This window comes from Onychostruthus taczanowskii, unplaced genomic scaffold, assembly GCF_017590055.1.
Source record: "Onychostruthus taczanowskii isolate IOZ18803 unplaced genomic scaffold, ASM1759005v1 scaffold73, whole genome shotgun sequence".
NCBI classification, from domain to species: Eukaryota; Metazoa; Chordata; class Aves; order Passeriformes; family Passeridae; genus Onychostruthus; species Onychostruthus taczanowskii.
In genome coordinates this window covers 3157254-3184220 of record NW_024505118.1, presented here as the reverse complement: position 1 = coordinate 3184220, position 26967 = coordinate 3157254, and the positions used below count along the sequence as shown (strand labels likewise).

The 26967-nt window shown below is 40.4% G+C and overlaps 1 protein-coding gene across 1 annotated transcript; it reads left to right on the top strand.

Moving 5' to 3' along the window:
* Positions 1–2595: 2595 nt before the first annotated feature.
* On the top strand, positions 2596–25914 carry PAXBP1 (PAX3 and PAX7 binding protein 1). The gene is made up of 18 exons (XM_041422323.1): positions 2596–3153; positions 3903–4031; positions 5625–5801; positions 6892–7113; positions 7669–7772; positions 8139–8359; positions 9295–9484; positions 13544–13667; positions 15686–15785; positions 16246–16361; positions 18742–18941; positions 20373–20517; positions 20713–20834; positions 21408–21484; positions 21745–21811; positions 23345–23491; positions 23885–24039; positions 25247–25914. Exons 1-18 carry the CDS (start codon positions 2694–2696, stop codon positions 25362–25364), a joined length of 2874 nt encoding a protein of 957 aa, XP_041278257.1. The 5' UTR covers positions 2596–2693; the 3' UTR covers positions 25365–25914.
* The last annotated feature ends 1053 nt before the right edge of the window (positions 25915–26967 follow it).

The window sequence follows — 26967 nt, the reverse complement described above, 5'->3', positions numbered from 1 at the left end:
GGTCCAGTGGAAGGTGTCCTTGCCCATGGCAGGGGGGATTGAACCGGGAGGTCTTTAAGGGCCCTTCTGTTAGAAATACGGGTAGTAATTCATGGGAATAAATGGTGTATCAAGAATATAAATTAAAATACCCCGGGGAAGGGAAGAGGGGAAGAGGGTTTCCCCTCTCACTCCATTCAGGTTAAGAAATCCAGCCTGGAGACACGCTGCAAAACCGCGGCAGATGGACATTTGCATGAGAAGGAGGGTGTAGCTGCCAAGACGGGAAGTGCCCAAGGACCCTAGGCCCAAAGGATGGCACCAGATGAGATGCCTATCAAGGGACCATTAACACCCGAACCCTGAATGCCCGGGTCCGGGAAATCCTGGCGATGCCTATCTGGAGGGCCATTGGCACCTTGGACACGAATGCCGGGATTACGGAACACGGAAGACGACAATTCCGCTCTCGGCCGAGGTTTTTGTGCAGCTTGGGACAGGGAAAAGAAACCAACTTGAATATGTGAAACTTGGAAAGAGACAAAGGACTACTAGCCGCGGGCAAATTAAAGAGTATAAGACCTGTGTGTGTGTGTGGCCGGGGAGGATCTGCCTTAGGGAAGCCAGGTTCCTCGCTCACCCGCACCACTGCCGGGGTGACACGCTGTCCGTTTTCGGTGGCGGCTGTCGGACTGTTACTGCGGTCGTGAGATAAATTTTATCTTTCATATTTTTATTAAAATTGGCTCACTCGCAATTTTCATTTGTAACACCTCCAACTCAAACCAATCTCGGATTCCATGATTCTCTGTGCACTCAGGGGAATGGCTATCAAGATTCGGAGGAACCAGTGAAGATTTCTATTTTAAACAGTCATATTGATATAACTGTAATCAGTGACGGAGAATTTTGCCAGGAAGCAAACTTTAATTTTTCAGAAAACTTAAAAACATGCCTAACCCCCATTACTGTGAGCATTCCCACTGAAATCAGCATTGTGATAACAATGGAATTAATGAGGTCTCTTTGTAATTGCAAATAGATTTAAGCGCACTGCTGTTTGCAAGCTGAGTACTGAACTCCATTAATTCAGCCAGAGAACAACTGAATCAGCTGTTGTAAAGACGTCATTTCCTTTGTCACCATCTTGGCAACAAACCATAAGCCTTTTTCTCCAAATTACAAATATTTCCAGCGTTACTTCTCATGACTGTCTATTACAGACACAGGCAAATAATTCATGTCATCTGCCCTCATCCAGCTGTCTCTGCAAGTGTCCAAAAATTCACACATGCAGCAGGAGCTGAGGCCTTGTTGGGAATGTGATGGACAAGTTTGTGAGTTAATGCCATTGAAATTATTACTGTTAATGTGAAGTTGTAAGAAGTTAAGTGTGTTAATTAAATTGTTGTTAAAATGTAAAACCTTTAATGTTACTGTTAACATGAAGTTGTAATGAGCAAAGTTGTTAAAATATTAATCCTGTTAGTTACCTCCACTGTTAATCCCCTCATTCCACACATACCCTTGTTACCCCATCAAGCACTGCCTCTAAAATGGCGCCGAGAAAAACCTCCCTGGGAAATATGCAAATTAAGGGGAATTCAAGGGAATCTGACTAAAGACCCTTAAAACCACCAAACTAAATCAAAATTTAAGAAACTAAGCGAAGGGTTCCGCTAGCAAGGAGTACTCCTACTCCATTAGTGAGGTTTTAAAGATCACTGTAACCTCACAGAACAGGGTCAGAGTGGGGACCCTAGACTTCGAGGCAGGCCGAGCACTTTGCTAGGCAGGCCCGTGAGGACAGGAGCCCCAGGCCTGCTGCGCAGCAAAACCGCATCCCCGCATCCCCACGTCCCCGCATCCCCTCGGCCTCCGCGTCCCCAGGGAGCAGCGGCGGTGTGCGCGACCCCCCACCCAGAGCTGATCCTTTCATAAAGGCATCAAAAAGGAGAAAGATCTCCTGCCTGTTCATTTTGGGAAGAAATGAGGTTAATAAATCCATGGGTTTCCTAACAGAGCAAATTAAATTTCTAGTTGCTTTTGCCACCGTCGTGTTCTAAATAAGGCTGGTGCAAAAGACATTTTGTTCCAGTGCCCAAGTAAGCACTGCAGGATTTTTTCCTTCAAAGAGCAAAAAACCCTCAACTACAGAAATCCACGTCTCCGATATTGTGGTGAGCTTCCCAACGTCCCTGTTCTGCCCCAGCAGATACCAAGAACCCGCTACCAATTCTATTTATGATGGCTTTGCGCTACAGAAGTACTGCATTAGAAGCTCGCAGAATTTTTCCAGAGGGACGTCTCCAAAACGCATCTACGTCTGGTATAACAAAGCAAATTTTATATAACAAACTCATGTCGCATGATGAACCTTTTCTTTAATACAAGTCACTTTACACCTACACCACTTTCCTCTCCCCTTCCGCTCCCCCACTTTCCGCCCGGGTCGCGCCGCTCTCTCGGCACAAGATGGCGCCGGACGTGAGGGGCCAGCGGACGCGGGGCGGGCCGCTCGAGCCCCCGCTCCGCGCGCTCCCCGCCGCGCAGGCGCAGAGCCGCGCCTTCCCGTCGCCTGTGGTGGAGCCGACGGCAGGGGGCGCTGCGGGCGGCGGTGCCATGCTCGCGGGGCCGGGCCTGGGCCGCAGCGCGGGGCGGCCGGAGCGGGCGGCGCCGGGGCCTGGCGGGGCGGCCGGGGGGTGCCTGGCGGGATGTTCCGCAAGGCGCGGAGGGTGAATGTGCGGAAGCGGAACGACTCGGAGGAGGAGGATGAGGAGCGCGACGAGGAGCCGCCTCAGGAGCCGGCGCCGGCGGCCGCGGCGGCGGGGGAAGGGCCCAGCGAGGCCTCCGTGTCGCTGGCGTCGGGCGCCGGACTCCTGCCGCTGCCCGCCGGCTGCGTGCCCCTCGCCCTGCCCGGCAGCCCCGCGGCCTTCGCCTGCGCCGCGAGCTACGGAGCGGCTCTCGGCTTGGGGCTGGGCTTGATGGGAAGCGACCGAGCAGGCCTGGGGGCTCTGCCGGCGCCCGCTGTGCTGCGCCCCCCGCCGCCACCGCCGCAGCCCCAGCAGGGCAATGGGCTGCCGGTGGCCGGGCGCCCCAAGGAGAAGAAGCGGTCAAAGGAGAACAAAGAGGTGCCGAGGGCCAGCCTGCTCAGCTTCCAGGACGAGGAGGAGGGTGAGGCGGGCGGTTGCCTGGCTTTTGGGTCGCTTCTTGCGGGAGTGGAAGGAACCCGGAGCTGCTCAGTCTGCACCGGGCCTCCAAGAGGGCCGGGATCCGTATTTATTTTTTAGGGCGGTCCCCCGTGTGTCCTGGATTGATGTGGGATCGCTGAGAGGGGGCGAGCCTCGAGGGCACGGTACAGAGAGCGGGGAACCCGCGGCTTCCCCGGCTTCCATGGCTCTGCGGGGCCAGCATGCTCCCAGCGGGATGAGTTGCGGTGTAGGGCTTCAAATTGCCTCTGCTTCTGTGTTGCCGGTGCATCACTTGTGCTGCGTTCACCGCACCTGGGTGGCCCGCAGGTTTGTGCGGGAGTAAGTGCAGCCAGGAGTCTCCCGCTGGAGCCATCAGTGTTAGCTGAGGAGCACTGTCCCGTGGCTTTGTGTCGAGGTTGTTTTGAACTGATGTGGCTGGTGTTCGTGGGTCACCTCGGACTCCCTGCCTGTTGTCCGAACAGTTCTTATAGTTTTGAGTCGTCTTAGAAGGAATTCTCTTGAAATCACTGAAACTTGGTTTCTAAGACTTGTCGTTTGAAATCTTGATGGAAGTACTGAAGGCGTAGAATTAGACTTTCACTATAGACTGTGAAAGAACCCTGCAGTGTTTGTTAGTGGCATTTGTGAAGTTCCAGCTACAAAGTTTAGAGATTTAGTAAATAAGTATCCTTGACAGATCTGATGTAACATTATCCAATTTCTCTTTTAAAGAAACAGAAGAAGTTTTCAAAGTGAAGAAATCAAGTTACAGCAAAAAGATTGTAAAACAGTTGAAGAAAGAATACAAAGAAGATCTTGAAAAATCAAAAGTTAGAACAGAGGTCAATTCTCCAACAGATGGTAATTGCAAAAGTAATAATAATAGTAACTTCTGTAGTGGAAAAGATAAAGTACTGTAATTTAATTTCTTGTTTTCAGAATGAATTGTTAGTCTTCTAGAAAATGTCACATTTAGAGCTGAAGTTATCACAGGTGAAATGTGTTACTTGAGCCTTAGGAATGCTAGTCTGTGTCGGTAGAGTTCCTTGGTTCTCATGTAGAAATCAACATAGAAGGATGGAACTTCTGAGCTCTGTTAGATGGTTGTCGGTAGACATCAGTATTCTGAATTGCAGTTGTGTTTATGACAGATTAATTGCTTATTGAATGAGGAAGGGATTCCATTCATTTGAAAACGTACCTGGTGCTTGTCTGACAAGATGTGTCCTTGTAATGCATTTTCTTCGAAAAGGAAGGTTTTTGGGTGAGCAGAGTGGTGGTCTTTGTTATTAAGTTAATTGTTAAACAGCTGCCTGTTTCAGGACTTGGACATTCGAGTAGACTTGATTAAGATGATAGATGATAGACACTTTAAGTCTATCTCTTTTAAAAGGATCTGTTAACAATGTACAGTCCTTGAGAGCTTGAAATGGAGCCTGGGACTTCAATTTCATTGTACTATTGGTTTTTGGGAGGCTCATTGGTAAAGTGTAGTGCTTCCTTTTCCACTTATGTTTTTACAAAGATTATGTAATGCTACAAGCACGAGCTGGGAGGTTTATGATCTAAAGAGTGCAATGATCCAGAGAAGCACGTGGGGGTTGAACATGGCCCCATGAAGGAAATACCCTTTTAAAATTTAATTAAATTATTTTTAAAGGTTTTGTCTGCATTTGGAAAACCCACGTATTCTTTCTTATTAGAATCCTTAAATTGCCTATGCAGTGGTGTGGGGCATTAGCAAAACCAGAAATTTTAATTTCTGTGGCTCATGTTCAGGTCATCTGTGAAAACCTGGATTCTTGCTTCTGTCACAGTGATGCTTAAAACATTACATTTTGCACACGTCTGTGTGGGCCATGTTTCATTTCTGTTTGTTTTGCTCCCCCTAATTCATGTGGCTATAGTTTAAAGACTTCAAGGCTGCTACTGAGAGAGAAGCCTGGATTCTCTAAACAAGTGCTTGAGTCTGAAACCTCAGCTATGTGCAGCTTGGTTTGGGTAGCTGGGTTTAACATGCATTTTTTTACACATTATTTATACTTGCTGTCTGTATCTGTATATTACCCACCTAATGTAGGGTGTAGCCCAAGAGGAAAATGAAGGGTTCTTTTGAAATCAGTTGGTTCTTGTGGGAAGACTTGGTGTAACACAGGCAGTGCTTTCTCATTGAAAGAGACTTTGACAAGGTTGCACAAGGTTGAGTTCCCCCACTTTCTTAATACTTGAGGAAAATGTTTAGTGGTTGGTGGGGCCAGCCTTGTCACATTTTATTTTGAGAGGATGTCAGTGATATAATCACAATTAAGAAAGTGTATTTTCCTAGATCTCAAACAACTAAATTATTATTTAACATTTTTATTTGATTTTCACTTTTGGTTGTTATATCTTTAAAAAAATACTTTGAAGTGATCTTTATAATGGAGTAAAACATGGACTTTGCTGTCTTATCAGTTGAAGCACCACTAGAAAAGATAGGACAGAATAAGGATGTAGGCCAAGAAGATGGGACTGCAAACAGTGAGCATGGTGAAGAAGAAATGGAAGTTGAAAGTGAGAAGGAAGAAGAAAAACCAAAAGCTGGTGGTGCTTTTTCAAGTGCTCTGTCATCACTGAATGTTCTTCGCCCAGGTTGGTTTTTGTAATATGTCTGATAAATTAGCAAGTGATTTAACCAATGTTTATAGCAGACTAATGTGTGTGAGAGATGAGGAAATAGTTTCCAACAATTTAGTATCTGAGAGTTCAAGCAACTGCTATTTTCTAAAGGTGTTCAGCTTTACAAGTCTTATGGGAGAAAATGTTTTGCTACGGAATGCTTCATCCTGATGTCAGAAGCAGGAATTTGTCTCTCAGGTAGATGACAAACTGCAAGAAAATCTAGATTTGAAACAGGTGACTTCACATGAGATTTAGTTGCTTTGAGTTAAAATTTCTTCTTTAATTAAAATGTTTCAATTGGGTCTGCAAGGTATCTGAAGTATTTTCCTATCCTGTTTTGTATACTGAGGTTTTAGTCAAACCCTGAGGCCAAAGAAATCCCTCTGAGAAAATATTTTTGAAACTAGTTTGCTAATTATGGTGGTTTGCTCCCCAAGTACCAGATGGGTGTCCTGGGTCCACACATTGATTTAAATGATGGGTGTAAGTTGCATTAAGTTTTGTGCTGTACATTTTAGAGTTTTCTGATTAGATGTGATGCTTTCGTGTTTCCCCTTGATTGTACAATTTTCTGTATATTAACTTTGTCTCATTTGGTGTCATCTTAATCTCTGGCTGATGACTGTCTGTTGAAATGGTTGATGCTTTTTATTCCCCCAAAATAAGAAGAGCTGGGAGCAATATTGGGATAGGGAATTACAGTCACACACCTAATTTTCTTCCTCCCTTTGCAATAGTCAACTCCTGTAAAGGGCTTCCTCTTCTTTGGGAATATTTCACATAGGAGCATTAGGCTTCTGTCTATGACATGAACTGCTGGAAGCAGAGCCAGACTTCCTGTGACAGTCCTAACTTTGAGAGTTTCTGGTCAGAAAGTTGACATTTTTAGCATCTAAGTTGCTTGCAAATGTTGTCCGTGAGTATGGATTTGCTTCCTCTCTTGTTTTTTTTTTTTCTGTGTGCAGAGATGATTTGATACAGTGACAGAGATGAGCAGTAAGAAATTATAACACCTGTTCTGTTGCAGAGGTTGTTTAACCGTGCACACATCTGTCTCTAGGAGAAATTCCAGATGCTGCTTTTATTCATGCCGCTAGGAAAAAGCGTCAAATGGCTCGTGAACTTGGAGACTTTACCCCTGTTGACAGTGAACCGGGTAAAGGCCGCCTTGTTCGAGAAGATGAAAATGATGCCAGTGATGATGAAGATGATGACGAGAAGAGGAGGATAGTTTTTACAGTGAAGGAAAAATCCCAAAGGCAAAAGATTGCTGAGGAAATAGGTAAATCCTTTTTTGGAAGGTCAGCTGGTAAATGTTCACACTGTTTTCACTGTGAGTGCTCCCATTCAGCATTTTTAAACAACATGTTTTTATGGAGTTGCATAACATTGCTGAGGAAAAGTACTACATAATGGAATATGCTTGTAAAATTTTGAGCACAAAACTATGTTCCTGTGCACACTGCTGACTCTGATAGAAACTTACACTAAGGATCAATTCCTGTTTTTCCTGTACTCTGTTTTTAGAAAGTATATAAGTGTGAAAAGAAAAACATTTGATATAGAATTCTTCTTGCTGGCTAGCAGGTAAAATAACCTTTTGGAAAAGGAGTTAGATAGTAGAGGATTTTACCAGCAGTGAATTGTGAATTTTCCCATTGGATCTTTCAAGTGGAACCCCTGTGCTAATAATTCACAGGCCAGTGTCCTTAGTTCCTTATGATGAGGAAAGGAAGATGCTCTGAGATGTTCTCACTGAGGCATGGTTTCAGGTTTTTGAATTTGTGGCCCTTAACAATTATGAATGCATTATCTTATTTTTCTTACTTGTGTGAAGGGATTGAGGGAAGCGATGATGAAGCACTAGTGGCAGGGGAGCAAGATGAAGAACTCAGTAGATGGGAGCAAGAGCAGATACGAAAAGGAATCAACATACCCCAGGCATGTATATAATTGTGCACTCTTTTTTGATTTGTTTCTGCAAGTATTGGCTAAATCCTTCACAAACTTGAGTAGTTTACAGATGGCTGTTTCATCTGAGAAATTAAGTCTGTAAATTCTGATGCTCTTTAAAGGGAAATAGTGTAAGTATTTAGAATGGTAATGATACTAAGGTTTTCTCCATTTACCTTCTTGAGGGCATTTGTTTCTTCTGTCTTAGACATTGGATGCTTAAATCCCCTTGATAATTACATTTTGTAACCGTATCTGCTTGCATTTTTCACTTTGATTTGAAATGTGTAAAAAAGTTTCTTTCCCCTTTCTTTAAAGCCTAATATAGTGCAATTACAATTCCTCTGCCACTAGGTTCAACCAAGTCAGCCTGCAGAAGTGAATAATGTGTACTACCAGAACACTTACCAGACACTGTCTTATGGTTCTTCATATGGCATTCCATACACCTATGCTGCGTATGGATCATCGGAAACCAAGGCTCAAAAAACAGATAATACAGTTCCTTTCAAAACTCCCAGTAATGAGATGACTCCTGTTACTATTGATTTGGTAAAGAAACAGCTTAAAGACAGGTAGGACAGACCATCTTTTTAGACTTAAAGACCTGTCCCCTAGGTTTCTGTTCCTCAGGTGTCTTTTAGTCTCGGTGAGCAAACACAGAGTTTCATCGCTGGAAACTGACTGGTACATCCATTAAAAAAAAAAAAGGCAAACAAAAAAGCTCAAAGTGAAGATGACACTGACACTTTGTTCGAAAATCTTCTTGGATTGCTTCTCTGGAAGTGAAACTTTAAATATGAGGCCATTGATCTTGTTGAAGAGAGGTCTGAGTTCCATCTTCTGGACACTGCACAGTCTTATAGTGAAGAAATGAAAGGCCAGTGAGGTGTTTAGCTTATCAAGCCGCGTTCCTTTAAACTGTGGATCAGAGATTTCCCCTTCAGTAGATAAAGAATTCAGTTTTTAGTGTATACAGGGGTTTTTGGGCTTAAACACTGTAATCTGCTTGTCAGGTACGCAGAAGGTGTGGAATGAGCAACTCAGTTGCAATGAGATATCATATGTAATGAACAGCTTGCACTTTACATGTCTTCGAAATTGGTTTGTATGCCCCTTGTAGTGTTGTAGCCTTTGACAGTGAATCAAGTTAGTAGAGGAAAAAGAATACTTTGTATAAGCTGTAGTCCCCATCCACCCCCAACCTGTTCTGCCAGCTTTTCATTAGGGACAGCCTTTCACTATTCTATGTGCTATCAGCTCCTGTAGAAGTTTGTAGGAGTGGGCAGTGCGATGCACTACGGCATAGTCTAGCAAATGAGTGTCCATCATTAGCCTTGTGGTTCATGAAGAGAGGGGAGAAGATGACAAATCAAAGGTCAAGAATTTCTTTGTAAAATTTTCCATATATAGGCTCAGTACTTGCACTGTACTGTCTGTTTGATGTCTCAATGGTCTGAAATAGACAGACTTTTGGATGTAAATTTACTATTTATCCGTTGCCCTTCAGGTTGGACTCTATGAAAGAGATGCACAAAGCTAATCGGCAGCAATATGAGAAACATCAGCAAAGCCAAGAGGACTCTACCAAGGCAATTGAAAGATTAGAAGGGTCTTCTGGGGGTATTGGTGAACGGTATAAGTTTTTGCAAGAAATGCGAGGGTATGTCCAAGACTTGCTTGAGTGTTTCAGTGAAAAGGTAAGGATGCAAAAACATTCATCTCTTTACAAAAAAAAAAAAAAAAAGGGTCTCTTATTACATGCCAAACAGCACATCTCCCTCTGTTTTTGAAAAAAGTCCTTTGAGAGCATATTCTTCAAAAGGTTTGGTTATTTGAGGATTGATAAGAACTTTCTATCATGCTAAGCTCGTTATCAGAAATCTCTTCTCCCAGCTCACTGACTTTAGATTGCCTAAAAACTTGCAGATTTTATGTCTTCAGGATTTTCGTAGATACTCTGGCGTTTCAGCTTCACCCAGATACTCCTTTTTTCCTGTGTTGGACATCAGGTTAGCAAAAATAAGGGCTGAATTACGACATTACTGCTTTCTGGAGTACTTGATGTACACAACAACAGAGGCTTGTATTTTCTGTGTTACTATAAACTTCCTCCTGCCAGGTGTTTCTTGCTATTGCTCTGGAGTCTGAAGGAGAGAAGTTTAAAACTCGCATAGCTGTTCAAAGACACCCACACTTAAAAATATTTTTCTTTCATGTAATGTGATACTTTTATGCATCTCTAAGTCAAAAACTTAGTATTTTTTCTTATGTTATGCACCATGCTTTGATTCCTTACTTTGTTGTAAATATAATAGAAACTCTTGAATATATATATATATATGCACACACATATTTAGCACATGCAGAAGCTGTAGAATTCGGTTAGCGGTATATTGGCTATTTCTTCATTGTCTTCTGACTTGAATACAGTAGTAGTATATTAATTTCTTAATATCTTGTCAGAATAATTGAGTAGTTTTAAGCTACTGCTTGCCCAGCCTGTTAGGTGTGGGAGAGAAATGGAGAAGTATTTTGGGTGCTGATGGATTAGATACTAATTTTCCTCTATTAGTGGAACTGGGAGAGTCCAGTCTTCATCCTGTGAAAGTGCAGAGTAACTATGTCTTGAGGAAACCCAGGAGGTGTGGGACAGTTAATTCACCCAGCTGACTGATTAGTGTAACTAATCAGTTGCAATTGATTATTCACTTAAGAAGCCATATTCCTGAGTCTGTATTAGCATTAGCTGTTGAAGATTATTAAAGGTACTTTCATAAGCAGCGCTGGCAGTGCTGCTTACCCAGATGGCTGATTTCCTATTAAAGATAAGTTTTTACATTTTTAGTCTGAGATAAATTTGTATTTCAGAAGTCAAGTTAAATATCTGTGTCTCTATTCATTGTTTGCTTTCTAAAGACCTTGTGTTAAATTACTTTTGTGACTATAAACCATGTCTGGAGGTTCTCCTTGATAGCATAAGCTGTCTTGTTGTGACTTTTATCATCTCAGGCTTCTTAGAGGCATTCACAGAGTTTTGCTGGTTTCAGGTGGAGGCTGCTGCTGTACTTGTATGTAAAGTGAGTTGCAAAAGCAGCAGGTGATGTGGTCAGTCTAACAGGAGCATTTCATTTATTTGGATATTGTTTGGCTAGATAATGTGGTTTGGAATTCAGTGCTTTCAGCATGACAAAAGTACCAGCAAATTCAGAACCAGTAGCCCACAGGACACTGAAAAGTTTTCTAAAAAGGAGATGTCGGAAGGGAACAAAGTCAAGTAATAAAATCAGTATCAGATTTTACTTAAATGGAATGTGGTAGGATGATAAATAGTTCTAATCTTTTGAGTGTAGAGATAAATTACCTTCAGCTTTTTTGTAGAACCTGTGGCCCTGACTGCTTCTATTTAAAGTGTTGTTATTATTTACAATAATGTATGTCGTTATTATAATATACATAAGAATATGTATATGTGTAATAATAATACCGTATGTGTATATACATATATTTATATATATACATATATGAAAACATACATTTAAATATGACATTTTGAAGAGATTCTGAATGTTAGGATCAGTTTGCCCAGTCTTAAGGCTTAGCAGAGTATGAGAAGACAACTATTACACAGATTTTAGAAACAAGCACTAGAAAGGTCAAATCCTGTGTAATCTTCCCCCCCCCCCCCCCCCCCCATAAATAAGAAAAACAGGAGAGTGGAAGATGGTTGCAAGACTTCCTTCAGAAGTAATTACTGTAAAAATTACTCTTTCTGAGAAGGCTGGCGAGTCACAATGGCATTTTTACATTTTGAGTGTAGGAATATGCAGTGGATACAGAAAGATTGAATTGTTCTGGGCGTACCTTTGACAGCACAAGTAGATGAACTGTTACTTTACCTGCAAAAGTGATTTACCAAAATATGCTCTGTGTATCTGAATTATCCTTGTGATCTACATGTTTAGAGACCTTTCTGCTTTTCCTCTTCCACTGTTTACAGGGAAAGTGAATAAAAAATCCCCTTAAAAATACTGAATTTAAAGTACTAACTAAACAAAACAGGGAATGAGGGCTATAACTTTATAGTAGTCAGTGAAATTGTCAGCTACTCATTAACCACAGTATTGATTAGAGAAGAATGAGGGCTTCTAAGTGTCTTGTATTCTGAATGGGAAATATTTTGAGTGGATTCATATATTTCAATACTTCAATATTTCAATAGGTTTCTTTTATCCTGAGAAAATTACAGAAAGAACCACTATGGATGTGTTGATAAATTTTCATTTAACTTTTTAATCTTAGAATTTCCTCTACATGCTTAACAGAAGAAGCTATATTTCCTCTGGTAAACTGCAGTAAAGCTAGTATTTTTAAACCATTATTTCTGTTTTCAAAACTGTCTTAAATTCAAAATATGGACTTCCAGCTCTTGGAAGATTATTCCCTCCTTGTCTTTCTCTCTACTCTTTTCTCCAAAAGAAAGGTGTGTGTATTTTGAGTTGGTGCAGAGCTGCTTTCATTTTAATCCCTGGAGCCCCGTTTATCCCACAGAGCTAAAACCTTTTTCTTCTCTGATGTGTATGCCAGTCTCAGTCAGCTGAAATGACCCTGTAGTTATGAACTCAGAATTTTACATTTTACTGAACTTCAGTAGTTGCTGAGTCACATTCTAAAATACTTCAGGAAACAATTTCTGATTTTATCTTTTGTTTTGAAAAAAAACATAATCCTGGATGGTAGGCAGCAATGAAATATAAAATGCTGGAAGACTGTGGAGTAAGCATACATCTCAGAGGTAAGGAGGACATGGCTTAGGTGTTCATACCAAAAGGACTTTTTTTTCAAAGGAAATGAAAAAAAAAAAAACCGAAAAAAAGAGCAGTGAACCTGCTATTTAATGTCAGGAAATTCCTGGCTGTCATAATATCTGTTTTTAAGATGATGACAGAGTAGTTCATTAAAAACCGAAAAAAAGAGCAGTGAACCTGCTATTTAATGTCAGGAAATTCCTGGCTGTCATAATATCTATTTTTATTAAGATGATACCAAAGTAGTTCATTAAGGAAAAAAAGGTGACAGGTCTGACGTGTCCTGCCTGATTAATTCAAGGTTATGCTTAATGCATAACTTGCACAAATTGTACTATTTTAATTTTAGTGATAAGCTAGAGGAGTATTTGACTGATTTTAATTACCTGTTGGCATAACACCCTTATGCAGGATTTTATTTCATTTCAGTCATAGTATTTCAGCATGTGCTGTTAAGAGTTAGAGGACACAGAATAGTAGCTGCTGGCTTCAGTAGGTTGGATTGATGGGTGTTTATTTCACTGCATACAGTCAGATTATTTTCTCACTGAAGTGTAAAATACTTCTACGTTCTTGTTTAGAGAGAGAGGAAACAATTGATGTCTGAGAATTGCAGACCTCCACATAACACGTAACACACTTGGCAGGGAAAGCAAGAATACTGGAAAGAATATTTCGCCCTCTAAATAGGATGTCTAGCTGTGTAGACTCATTCAAGCCATGGAAGTTGCTTTCAGAATGCTTTTGTTCTGATTGAAAGCTGCCAGTGTTAAACGTATGCGCTTTCCACGCTTGGAACTATTTGCTGGTGCAAGTGATACAGATGAGTAAAAGGCAGGACTTTGTGCTGCTGGGAGCACAGTGACAGCGTTTTGCTCCGGAATAGACTGGGACCCCAGAAGCTGAGCAGCTCAGGATCCGGGTGTTACGTGGTGTGTTGTATTTTTACAGGTGCCTCTGATTAACGAACTTGAATCTGCAATGCACCAGCTGTACAAACAGCGAGCTTCCCGCCTTGTCCAAAGACGACAAGATGATATTAAAGATGAATCTTCGGAGTTTTCAAGCCATTCAAGTCAGTCCATCTTGAAGGTTTTTATTATTCATTAAACAACCTTGTTTACTTAGTATGAGTTAATTGAAATGTAAATGTTTAATGTATTACTGTCTTATTGAAGTTTATTCTTACTCTTGAGATAAGTAGAAGCAAGTTTAGATGAAAGTTCTCTAATCTCTTTTGTTTTAAACTCGAAACCACTGTAACTCTGACTTCATCTCTCCTTTCTGTTTCTCTTAACTATATTTTCTTCTTCCTAGCACTAAAAATGTGTGCATGGTGGCTGTGAGAGTAGTGGTAGTATGTGACTCCCCATTTTCTTATATCAGAACTTAAAAAAAAATTATTTTAACCTTCCTGAATCTATAAATGTCATTTAACATGTACATTTAACCTGTATAAAGCCATGAAGCACTGGGCTAGACTTCTGTCGAATGTTCTGTTTTGTAGCCAGTATAAGTATTTGATTTCAGACACTTAACTGGTAAATTAAAGAACTGGAAGACTAATCAGACTAATACAGTGACCTTGTATGAAATGCAGCTTAAGAATAGCCAATTAAAAAGCCTGCTTCCTGTGAATTTGAGGGTGGGGGATTCTCACTAAGGAGGTTTCTTATGGTGGTTACTCTTCAGATTGTAAAACTCTACAAAAGCGTAAATGTTAGTTTGGATGGAAATACGTGTTTCTTGGAAGAGGTTTTGTTCAGCGTATTAAATCAGTGGATGAAATATCGTATTCATAGGAGGATTCATAAGGAGGAGCCATTCCTCTTTATGCTTCAGAGAACTTCTCATTTTTAATGGCATTCTGTCCTGTTGCTGATGTAAAATTCTATAAGCAATGCCATTTCCCTCTTCTGCTGCAGTTGTTAGAGATGAAATCTTGTTAATACCATTAGCTAGAACTCACCCGAAGATGATGAAATGTTAAGATGTCAGAGTTGGTCATTCATTTATAGAGTGGTTAGTATACATATTCTTTTTAGGACTATTGGGTGGAGTTCCAGGCATCACATGGCCTTGCAGTTTCATCATGAAAATGCTGTTTTGAGAACTAGAAATCTGTTTCCTGAAAGAAGCTTAGAATGGATATTTTATACTGATGTTTAATAATAGGATGGGGAATAGTTCTCATTGCTGAGGTTGGGTTTTAGAGAAAGATCTTATTTAGTGTCTGGAAGTTTAGACAGGGCTCTTAGTAGTTCAGGTCTTGAATTGGAATATTGACACAGATTAGCAGTAATACTTTAAATTATGAATTCGTAAATAGATTTTGTCAGAACATGTAACTTATTCCTGATTTGGAAAGTTTGGATAGGTTGTTGTTTAAATGTTGATGTTTATACTATGATGGGTGGACTTGAGCAGTGGCTGGCATTCAATCTACTGTTTAAAATTACCTGGAAAGGAGGAACTGGAAACACTCCTGCCTGCTGTCTGCTGTTCTAGCTGGGTTGTTTTCTATAGCCAGGAACATAGATAAGCAGAGCTTGAAAAAAGGAAGGAAGATGGTTTATCTTTCTGTAGATTTTGATGTGTTTTAAATTTCAGGCAATCTAAAGCATATGAACTTAGAAACAATGTGGCTAGAACTCTGAAATAACGTATATTCTTGCCCCAGTCACTCTTGTCTGCTTTTTTTTTTGCTAGTTTTCTTCTTAACAATTATGTGATGAATGTGTTTATGTAAGGAGCACTTTTTTCTTGGACATTTCATTTAAGCTATTTCTGTTAAAACTGTTGACTTCTGTGTAGTTCGGCACTGTTGTGAGAGAGATAAGAGTGAAATATGGTGAAAACTATTTGGCATTTGAAATTTTTCAAAAGTCCACTGCTTTCTGTTTTAACCTCTACACGTCGTGAATTCAGGCTTCTGGGGGGCATTGTGGGTTTTTTTTCTTTTTTGATACTTCGACTTTCTATTTCAAATTACACTTAGTTTAAAAGTGGGTAAAAGGCTCTTTTGAAACTGCCTACAGCACATTTATAGAATCGTAAATAAGCATTTTAATTTTCATTGATGTAATTTTACAGATAAAGCACTGATGGCTCCAAATCTTGATTCTTTTGGGCGAGACAGAGTGATCTATCAAGAACAAGTCAAGCGTCGGACTGCAGAAAGAGAGGCTAGGAGGTAGAGAATGAGATTTCTTTTCTTCTTTAGGAGTCTTTGTCTGCTTGCAAGATATAACTGTCCTGAGTGACTTACTAACATAAGTGGCAATGTTTACTTCTTCCCTGAAAAGGGAAGAAAACACTTCAGCTGGTATGCTGGGCAGGGGTATTCTTATATATCCCAGCTTATCGTGCAAGTATACAAAACATTCCCTGATAATGATTTAAAATCACTAAAAGAAAGCATAGTAAATACATTCCATATCTATATGGTCTCTGCTGGTTTTGTTTTCTTTTCACTGTTTGAGGCAGCAACATAGTGGAATGCTTGAGGTTGTGGCATAGTAGAAGTTCTTCTCAGCTTGACTTCCCTAGTACTAAAAGGACAAGCCTAAGTGGGCATATTCATTGTATAGGTGGGAAAAACAGCTGGTTTCTCTTCTGTATCATAGCTGGTTTATACTGCTGCTCCTTTCTAGAGCTCGCCGCAGACAAGCGAGAGAGCAGACTGGGAAGATGGCAGATCACCTTGAAGGCCTTTCCAGCGATGATGAGGAAACTTCAACAGATATCACAAACTTCAACTTGGAGCGAGGTTAGAAAAGCTACCCAAGCTTTATCACAGAATCACAGCATGGTCTGGGTTGGGAGGGACCTTAAATCCCACCCAGTTCCACTGCCCTGCCGTGGGCAGGAACAACTTTCACTTGACCAGGTTGCTCCAAGCCCCATCCAAGCTGGCCTTGAACACTTCCAAACATGGAGCAGTCATAGCACAGGGCAACCTGTGCTAGGGCCTCACCATCCTCACAGAGGAAGAATTTCTTCCCAGTATCCTGTCTACCCCTGCTCTCTGTCAGTGGGAAGCCATTCCCCCTTGTCCTGTTGCTTCAGGCCCTTGTAAATAGTCCCTCCATCGCACAGACTCCCTTCAGGTACTCTAAGGCCACAGTTAAGTGGCCTTAACCCTGAAGCCTCTTCTCCAGGCTGAACAATCCCAATTCTCTTACATAACAACATACCACATACTTGACAGAATCCAAACACAGCCCTGTTTATATACTTCACCATATTTTGGAAGGAGTTTAGGAACTTTTGATTCCTGGATCATCAATGTGACCAGAATAGTCCCCATCACCAACCTGTTGTGTGTCTTGCAGCTGACTGAATAACCCATCCTTAGTGAGGTTCTTTTTGTTTTATTCTAACATGCTTTTGGTGGCAGGCAGTAAGCTTTTGGACTGTCAGTAAGTCTTTCAATTTGTAAGATAGTTTATCATTCTTGAAATACGTGTTTGTCTTACTTGGGAAATTTTGAAAACCTCAATGCTTTAGAAGTCTTTTTTGGTTCATGGCAAGTATTTAGTGGAGTTGTGAATAAGCTTCTAGAAATGCAATGACAAAAGTTTTGTATAGTCTTGTTGCAGCTTGGCAAAGTGTGCAAATGATAGAAAACAATGTTGAATGCAAACATTGCAGAAAGATCTTGTGGTACAATTAGCATTTGCTCTAATTAAAAGAGAATCAGGTTAGAAGTGAGGAGGAGGAGACCAGCAAGGATTGCATACATAGAATTTCCTGTGTTGCATTTGAGGAGGGATTGAATGGTTTTGGTCTCTCCAAGTAGAACAATATCAGCTTTTCACAGTATGATAGCTAGGGACCATGAAATTAAGTGATAGGATAGGTTTAAAATAAAGAGGTCGTTTCCCACAGAGAAGGTAATAAATGGCAAAGTCATTGATGTAGGTGGTTGTGGAGACCCAAAGTAAGAATGTGCTAGAAAAGCAATTAGATGAACTGTCTGGCTGTTAGGTCCTTTGGAAGTGCAGATAGTTTCCACACCTTTAGTTGCTGGCTAATTTACTGCAGTTTTATGATTGCACTGATTTTCTTCCTACAGGGAAGGGGTCTTGGATAAACAGAATAACTGTTCAGGGTTTTTAGGTGCTATAATTAACTTTGTTAAATTAAATTGTCTAGATTCAATGGGGCTGAATTGCACTTGGTAACTTGGCAATTTATGTGTGCAAAAGCATTTTGTAGAAATTTCTTCAGTTTCTGAAGAGGTGTAGTGTTTGTAAAGCTTTTTTACTATTGTTCGTAGCTCTCGTGTTAGTCCAGAAACAGCAGTGGAATAGAGGAGTGCACTTTGGACCTAATAACTTTATATGTACTGTTTTTTCTTAATCCCAGTATGAAAGGTGTAGTTATATGACATAATATCCTGTTCCCTCAGCCCTGTCTTTGCCTGTTGTGTGTACTAGTTGTGTTCATTGCTTAAGGGTTACTACTGTAACCAAACGTTTACAGCTGTGGCTGCAGCAAATATGACTGATTAAAATGAAACTAACCCTGAGAAATAGAAAACATAAAGGGAAAATAATATATGGAGAAAAAGGTCTGGACTGCCTAGAGTACTGGTACTGCAAATACAAAAAAAAAAAAAAAAAAAAGGAAAGAAAAGAAAAGGTGCTAGAGGCATGTTCTGGGCAGCATTTTAGCATGATGTGTGCCAGGACCCACCCTGTCTGAGCTGGCAGTTCAGTTGGCTTGTCTGAGATGCCCTCCTATATTTGCACTTGGATTATCAAAGGTGTAGAATTATTTGGGTTGAAAGGGGCCTGGAGATCAGGCCCTGTTTGAAACCCCCATGCAAAGTTTGAAGTTAGAGCCACTCTGAATACAGCCCAGTACGTCACCAATCCTAATTACGTCTGGTAACTTAAAATCCATCCATGAAATGTTAAAAGTAAGACCTGTGATAAACGAGTCTGTTGGAGAGTACTCGTGCTCCTGTTTTTATAGCTTTTTGTGTTTGAGGCAGGAGTAACAGAGCTTCGAAAGGTGATGGGATTTTTATTTTGGGTTTGTTTATGGGAATAAGCTTATGCCAGTGAGCATCAAAGTATGTCTTGAAAGAGGCACTACAGGGAGTAGGTAATTAACTTTTTGTTCCTATTATTCCCTGCTAGATCGTATATTGAAAGAGTCCAGCAAAGTTTTCGAAGATGTTTTGGAAAGTTTTTACTCGATTGATTGCATTAAGTCACAGTTTGAAGCTTGGCGCTCCAAGTACTTTGCTTCTTATAAGGATGCTTATATCGGCCTCTGTTTACCAAAGTTGTTTAACCCTTTAATCAGACTTCAGCTGCTTACCTGGACTCCTTTGGAGGTAAGCTTGTCTGCAAGCAGGTTCTGTGTGAACTGCTACGTGGTGGTTCTTTCACACTTGAGCAGAGCAAAGTAACCTGCACCTTTGATGTATGCTTCTCCTAAAGGTGTGTTCTAGGGATGAAGTTTGAAATGGGCACCTGTCTTGGGGCGAAGTTTTTCTGGGGGGTGCCTGGGCTAGTTGAGCTGCTATGTTCCCAGCAAACCAGAGTTAAATTTGGCACGTTGCCAGATCCTTCTCAGGAAGTGGTGTAGACCAAAAAATTTGCAACTGCCCATGGTAGTGGGTTGGAACTGGGTGATCTTTAAGGTCCCTTCCAACCCAGACCATTGTATGGTTCTGTGAAAATGCATTTAGTCTTTAAAATACTTCAGAGAAAATTGTGACTCTAGATAATGCTGTTTCATCAGAAGTGGAACTAAGAAGTTTGTTCTTACATGGCATTACAACCTGTGTCTCTAGGTTATGTATTTGTCTCTCACATACACTTCCATACCCTGTAGAATTCTGGCTGGCTCAAGTCTTTCTCATAGTACTCACTGCCCAGTTATTATGTAGGGAACATGGGAAAAGCAGGTCAGCACTGTGGCAGCCCAGTATCCCTGGCACACATTTATTGTCCAGCCTGGATATGTATGCTTTCATGAGATGCCACCAGGACAAGCAGTTCAGGTAGCTTTTGACTCCCTTTCTGTTCCTCCTTTTTTCAGAAGTGCTTTTTTTTTCTCCTTAACCTACCAAGACAATATCTGCAGAAGGGGTTTTTCTGTCACCTCTTCTCCAAGTGTGGAGTGGAGGAGGCATGACTTCTCTTCAGAGAAAGTTCAGAGTATTAAAATAACTTCAGTAATTTGATGCTTGGCTTCATTAATCAAACCAGGAAAAATCTAAGAAAGATGCCGTCATTAAATTTAAAACATTTTTTGTGCATTCTCATTTCCCCCATGCGATTTCTCTGAGTTTTCAGGTTGACAAAACAAAGCTCATGTTAGTTGGAGACATGGTACAGAATTGTAAAGTCTAACTGTATTCACTACTCTCTGTTACTGATCCTGGTAAGCATTTTGTTGAGGTAGAAAAATTACAAGGTGCTCATAGAAAGGGGTTTTAAACCCAGAAGGCATAATTTTAAAATGCAGCACAGTTGAGCTGTACTTCTGACTTGTACCCTAATCTGTAGGTTTTTGTCTGGTTTAGGTGTAAGTAGGAATTAAATTCTGTGGGGCAAAAACTGTTAAAAAATCAGTCTTGCTTCAGCCATTTTCTCTTCATTACATCTAGTGGCTATGCTGGTAGAATGAATTGGTTCATTTGGAGAGTGTTTTAAAGCTGTTTTTGCGTGTGTATCATACTTGTTTACATAATACATCTTCTATGTGTTGACTTCAAATCTTTGTTTAGGAATCTAACCCAAATTCTTTTTTTTATTAGGGCAAGTGTCGAGATTTTGAAACAATGTTGTGGTTTGAGTCATTGCTGTTCTATGGCTGTGAAGAGCAGGAGCAGGTGAAAGATGATGCTGATATTTCACTGTTGCCTACCATTGTAGAGAGAGTTGTTCTTCCTAAATTAACAGGTATAGGCTTAAAAAATGGGAGGGGAGGGGTTATGGAGTCTGATGTTTGTTTGTGCTTTCAGATTTTACTGTTTCGTAAATAATTGCATGGATTTGAGTATATAATACTGTATTTGAGTATATAATACTGTATTTGTATAATAATTACTGTATTTCAGTATTTGTAAAGTGGAGTAATTCTTTAATCTCTTACAGTAATTTCTGAAAGTATCTGGGATCCCTTTTCTACCACACAGACATCTAGAATGGTAGCAATTGTACAGAAACTAATAGATGGCTATCCCTCAGTGGTGAATGCAGAAAACAAAAATACACAAGTAAGTTGTTGGATTTTTTTCTTAAATGTGTTGCATACGTTAAGGAAGTTGAATACATTTTTAATACCTTATGTTGGGAAGTACAGCAAGAAAAAGAACTTCAAAGTTATTTGATGCTCTGCAGCCTGATTGTGGGGAGTAAAGTATGGTGATAAATTAAAAGAAGAAACTCAGTGAAGCCTTCCCAAAATAGATATCAGAGATAAAAAAATACACCAGATGTAATAAGACTTGCTAGTCTCCAGTTTTGCTGTAAGGGTTGGCTACAAATACTTGGGCTTTTCTTTTTTAGATCTTTGCTGCTTTTTGAAATGTATTGCCTGGAAATTGCATTGTTTTAGTGCCTTCTGTGAATGCAGGAACTGGTAATAATAGTTCAAGTTTTAATTGAAAGTGTAAAATTTCTGCTCTGTTAATTATTACAGACTTCTTTAAGACTATTTATTTGTGTGCTCAAATATGTATGTATGTTTACTGTTATGGTCACAAGTGTTCTTTGTTGCTTTAAAAATCAGTTTCTGAGTGTTTAACTACTAAGCAGTGCATTGGACATTAAATAATTACTTGTTTCAGATGCTTCTAAAGGCCTTGTTGCTAAGAATGAGGAGAACACTAGATGATGATGTATTCATGCCCTTGTATCCAAAAAAGTAAGTTTACTTTCAACTATGTTGTTAAACCTTAGCAAGTCACTGTGTTCTGTCCATAGTTAAGAGGGGTTTTTCCCAGTGTGGTTCAGTGCCTGGGTACAGGAGATCTTTTGTTATCCTTCTGGGAGCATTTAGCAGAGACAAGAAGGATGAAAGGGAATATTTATGGAAGTGAACTGTGTCTTGGAAGGAAAAAGCCAGCAAATTCAAGACATAGGTGTGGTCTTGGTTGCTCATTAAAGAAATGTCTTACTTTCCAGCATCTTAGAAAACAAGAACTCTGGTCCATATTTGTTTTTCCAACGTCAGTTTTGGTCCTCTGTTAAGGTAAGTCAGTAAATATGTCTGGTACATCTTTGGTCTAACACAGTGTAGCAATAAAATCCTCCTCAACTTTGTGGAAAACAGTAGATGGAAACTGCTTCAACTTCACTTGCAAAAACTCCAACTCTGGATTCTTAGTCTTTGATAACACACTGTGCCCTCTCTCTTCATGGTGTATCCAGTCACTAGTGGTGTCCCCCAGGGCTCACTTTTGGGTCCAGTCCTGTTTTATGTCCTTATTGATGATCTGGATGAGGGGATCAAGTGCACCCTCAGTAAATTTGTGGATGACACTAAGTTGGGCTGGAGTGTTGATCTGCTGGAGGGCAGGAAGGCTTTGCAGAGGGACCTGGATTGATGAGGCCAGTGGGGTGAGGGTCAGCAAGGCCAGGTGCTGGGTCCCTGTGCTCTGTGCACAGTAACCCCAGAACTGGGGGATGAGTGGCAGGAAAGGCCCTGGGCGTGCAGCTCAGCAGCAGCTGAAGGCGAGCCAGCTGTGCCCAGGTGAGCAAGAAGGGTCAAGGGCCCATGGCCTGTACCAGCAATGGTGTGTGCAGAAGGAGCATGGCAGCCATTGTCCCTCTGTGCTGGGCACTGCTGAGGCCACACCTCCAATGCTGTGTCCAGCTCTGGGCCTCTCAATTCAGGAAGGACATTGAGGGGTGGGAGCATGTCCAGAGATGGGAACAGAGCTGGGAAGGGTCTAGAGGGGAAGTCCTGTGAGGAGCAACTGAGGGAGTTGGGGTTGTTCAGCCTGGAAAAGAGGAGGTGGGGAAGAGGGGAGACAGGACAGGGGCACCTTATCACTGCCTGACAGTGGCGTGTGGGCAAGTGGGGTCTGGCTCTGCTCCCAGGCAGCCAGCAACAGGATGAAAGGAAATGTCCTTAAGCTCTGCCAGGAGAGCTTCAGGATGGACATTGGGAAGCATTTTTTCACAGAAAGGATAATTAACCATGGGGATGGACTGCCTGGCAAGGTGGTGGAGTCACATCCCTGGAGGTGTTTTTGAAGATGGACATGGCACTCCATATTCTGATCAAGTTGACAAGGTGCTGTTTGGTCTAAGAGTGGACTTGATCTCAGAGGTCTTTTCCAACTTAAGTGGTTTTGTAGTTGAAGAGGTTGTCTGGTGGAAGCACCATCATTTCAACTTGAATGTTATGGGGTCACTTAGCTTACTCACCCTAGGTTTTTTATATCCTTGTGCTTGTCAGAATAAAAGACACTACTTTTGGGGAATGTGGGAGCTCAAAGCTGTGGCTGTCATAGTTTTTGTCCAGTAAAAGACTGAAAAAAATTAACTCCCAGCTAAACAGATAAGTAGAGACTAATGTTGATTGAACAACTCCTCGCCATGATCACACAAGCAGAACTCTTCTCTGGAATTTTCTGTTCAAATGGCAGCAGCAAGGGAGACTGTATTCTGAATAGGTTTGCAAAACATTTAAAATATTTTAAAATGTTTGATATGTTTGATCAACTCTCTGGTTCCAGTACATTTTGGAATAGTTATTTTCCCTGTGTTGTATTTTTAGTTATTGGGAAACTTTCTCCAGTGGTATGGAATCCTCTCAAACAAAACTCTACAGGAGCTGTCCATAGATGGGTTGCTAAATAGATACATTCTTATGGCTTTTCAAAACTCAGAGTATGGAGAGGACAGCATTAAGAAAGCTCAAAGTGTAAGTAAAATCAAGCAATGTTTAAAGTAATGGATTTAAACTGAAAGAAAAATATAGTTAAAACTTGACACTGCCTATGAAATCTTGGCTTTGATACTTCAAAAGCTGTAGTTAGTGAAAAGTAGATTTATTTTTCTTTTTTTGTAGTATACAGACTTAAGAAAGAACCTTCTCTTGCTCATGCCTGTAGATGGATTAGGTATACTGTGTGTTTCAGTGCTTTACTGCGTGGATTTTGGTGTGGTGTTTTTTGGTAGTTTTCTCATTTTTTCACTCAGTTCGGCCTTATCTCTGCAGTCTTACTAGGCAGACTTCACAAGTTATATATATCTTACATAGCTTTTAAATTTTTTATTACGTTGTGTTTAACTTCCTTTTTCCCGTTTTTCATAGGTAATTGCTTGCTTCCCTAAGCAGTGGTTCGCTAATCTAATGGGAGACAAGACTATTTCTCAGTTAGAAAACTTCTGTAGATACCTTGTTCACCTGGCTGATACAATTTACAGAAACAGCATTGGTTGCTCTGATGTAGAGAAGAGAAACGCCAGGTAACTTTGAGTTAAAGCACTTGCAGTTCTTGTGATTTGATTTATTTTGCCAATGCATGCAAACATGGGTAGCTCTCTCCATCCTGCTGTGTGTCTTTGGAAACTTCTTTGAATTCAGATGTTAGAAATGGATACTTTTAAGGTGTCTGAAAATAGCAACTGCTGGAAATACTGTAACGCTGATAATATATTTTGCACTACTGCTTAGTGTCCTGGATTCTTAAGGGGGTTTATAAAAAGCAGGGAGAAGCACTTTTTATATGAGCAGATACTGTCAGGACAAGGGGGATGGCTTTAAACCAGAAGGAGGAGATATTTGTGTTAGATATTGGGAAGGAATTCTTGGCTGTGACACAGGTTGCCCAGAGAAGCTTCTTGTCCCTAGAAATGCTCCATGCCAGGTTGACTGGAGCTCTAAGCAACCTGGTCTGCTGGAAGGTGAACCTGTTCATGGCAGGGAGTGGGACTGAGATAAGCTTTAAGGTACCTTCCAACCCAAAGCTTTCTATGATTCTGCCAAATTTTGTAGCTACCATGTGTGGCCTGTTCCACCTTGTGAGCCTGTTGCTGACTCCTGCATAGTGGCTTCTAAATTGCAAACTGTCTTTTGTATGCAATTCAAAAGTTCTGACTATTTACCACAACCAACTAGATGAACCTGTTTTGCCTGAGATCCAAGAGTAATTTTACTTGAATCCAGTGATCAGCTTAATTAAAAGTTTGCATTAGACACGTTACTGCTGGCCAGGTAAGCTGACATGCTATGGGAGCAGCAGCAGCAGCACAGGAATGAACAACAGTCTTCCAGTCTTAGTAGAGTCCTGTGTTTCAGTGTAACAGTTTGGGATTTAGATTTATTTAAGGTTTTGATCTCTCTTGTTTTGCTGGTGTGTTTCTGAATTTGAAAGAACTTTCTTCACCAGGTGAAATGATAACTTGGTAAAAATTTTTTTATTGGAAGAGAAACATCCAATTATCCTGTTTTCATAGCGGGATTGGGTTAGGGTTAGGTTAGAAATTTGATTTCTATCTTCTGTCTTGCTTTTCCCCAGCATTTAACAAATCTGTTGCAATTACCTCATTAAGCAAATATAATAAATCTGCAACAGGAATATGAAATATTCCATAATGTAGTCTTCTGTTGGAAAATTAGTCAATGTCATTGATTGTTCTGTTTCTGTATTGACTTCTCCTGCCTCTTTTTTAGGGAGCACATAAAGCAGATCATAAAGCTTCTAGCAAGTATCCGAGCTCTGGATCACGCTGTTACTGTTGCAAATGATCACAACGTAAAAGAGTTCAAGATTCTAGTAGAAGGAAAATAGACTTTTCCCACCACTCATTTTGAGCTTTAAAACCATTCCTGATGTGTAATTTATGTACATATGTAAAGTTTCTTACACTGTAAAGTATTGATCTTTGTTTTAATACAAAATGCATTCTTATATACAGCATCCTTAAAAATAAAAATCATTGACTTCATTGAAAACAAAAATGGAATCCCAAGATTGTCATCTTTCCAGAAACCAGATTTTTCCTCAAGTTTCTCAAAATCTTGTTCACAAAAATACTTTGTGCCCATAATCAATGGTCATCTACTCCTGTTAATTGTTCCATGGTTAACTGGAATGTGTATAATAGATTCTGTGTAATACAGTGATGCATATATTTATACCACCATGTTGCTTTCACACTGGATATAGAGATGTTGTACTGTTGCAATAAGCTTTTCATTTGCTAAAAAATACTTATTTTGAAAATAAAATGATCGTATTATTGGTCAAAAGGGCTGGTAAAATATTCCAATATGTGAAAAGTCACGAGTTGAAGAATAAGGGCACATTGAAGTGGATCCTGACCTTTAAAAAGCAGCTGTGCACTCCAAGAGGAGTGACTAAAAAGTGATTTGCATTCAGAATATGGAACTCTTACCACTCTTCTTCAAAAGGAAGATCTGGATAAATGGTGAAGGGTTTTTTTTTTTTTTAATACAGGCAAACACTGTGAATTTTTGCTTACTGTGCATGTGTAGATGGTGGCACTTCCTAAGCTCAAAACAACTTTCATTTCGTAGGACTAATGGTTTACCTCTGAATTCTGGACCGTCCTTCCTTTTCTAAATTGCTTAAATTGTGTCAGGATTGGGGGGGAGGCAGTTGGGTTTGGTTTTTTGGTTGTTTGCTTTGTTTTTTTGTTTTGTTTTGTAATGTCTTTCATGGAAGCTATTTCTTCAGGTTAGAGTGGCTGAAGATATGGAGCAAAAGGAAGGTATTTTGAAATCTTTGAAGTATTTGTCTTGTAAATATTAAAATGTTATGCTTCCCATTGTTAGGAAAATTAATCCACAAACATCAGAGGTTTATGTCCAAAAAGGGACAGAGAAGTCCTTTTACTTTATTCTGATAAAAGGAAAGGCCATGGGGCGTTCCCCTGGGGTCTCTCAGTTTTTTGGAGGACACAGCCTCCTTTTTATCCTAATTTCCTGGGCACATTTCCCTCTCTCTTTCCCCATTGGCTGAGGTATTTGAGAGGTACAGACTTCCCAATATGCCTGATCCTGACGATTTCCCTCTAATGTATAACCCTCCTTTTAAATTTTTAATTCTTATGGAATTTAGGGTTTTTCCCCATTGTTAGTTTCATCTCTCAATGTCCAGTTTCATTTATCAGCAAACCTGAACTTTATTTGTAAAAGCAAATATCTTTTTCCATTCGTCCATCAGTGGAATCCTTCCCATTGTTTCTTTTATCTCCCAGTGCTAGTTTTATCTACCAACATACCCACAGCTTGTTTGTAAAGACAAATCTCATTCCTCTCATCACTAAATATCACCTAAGTGTAGTCCTAAAAACCCCAAGGCATTTAATTTAAATGTAGGTGAAAACCACTCCAAAAATCTGTTGATACACATGAAAACACTAGTGACT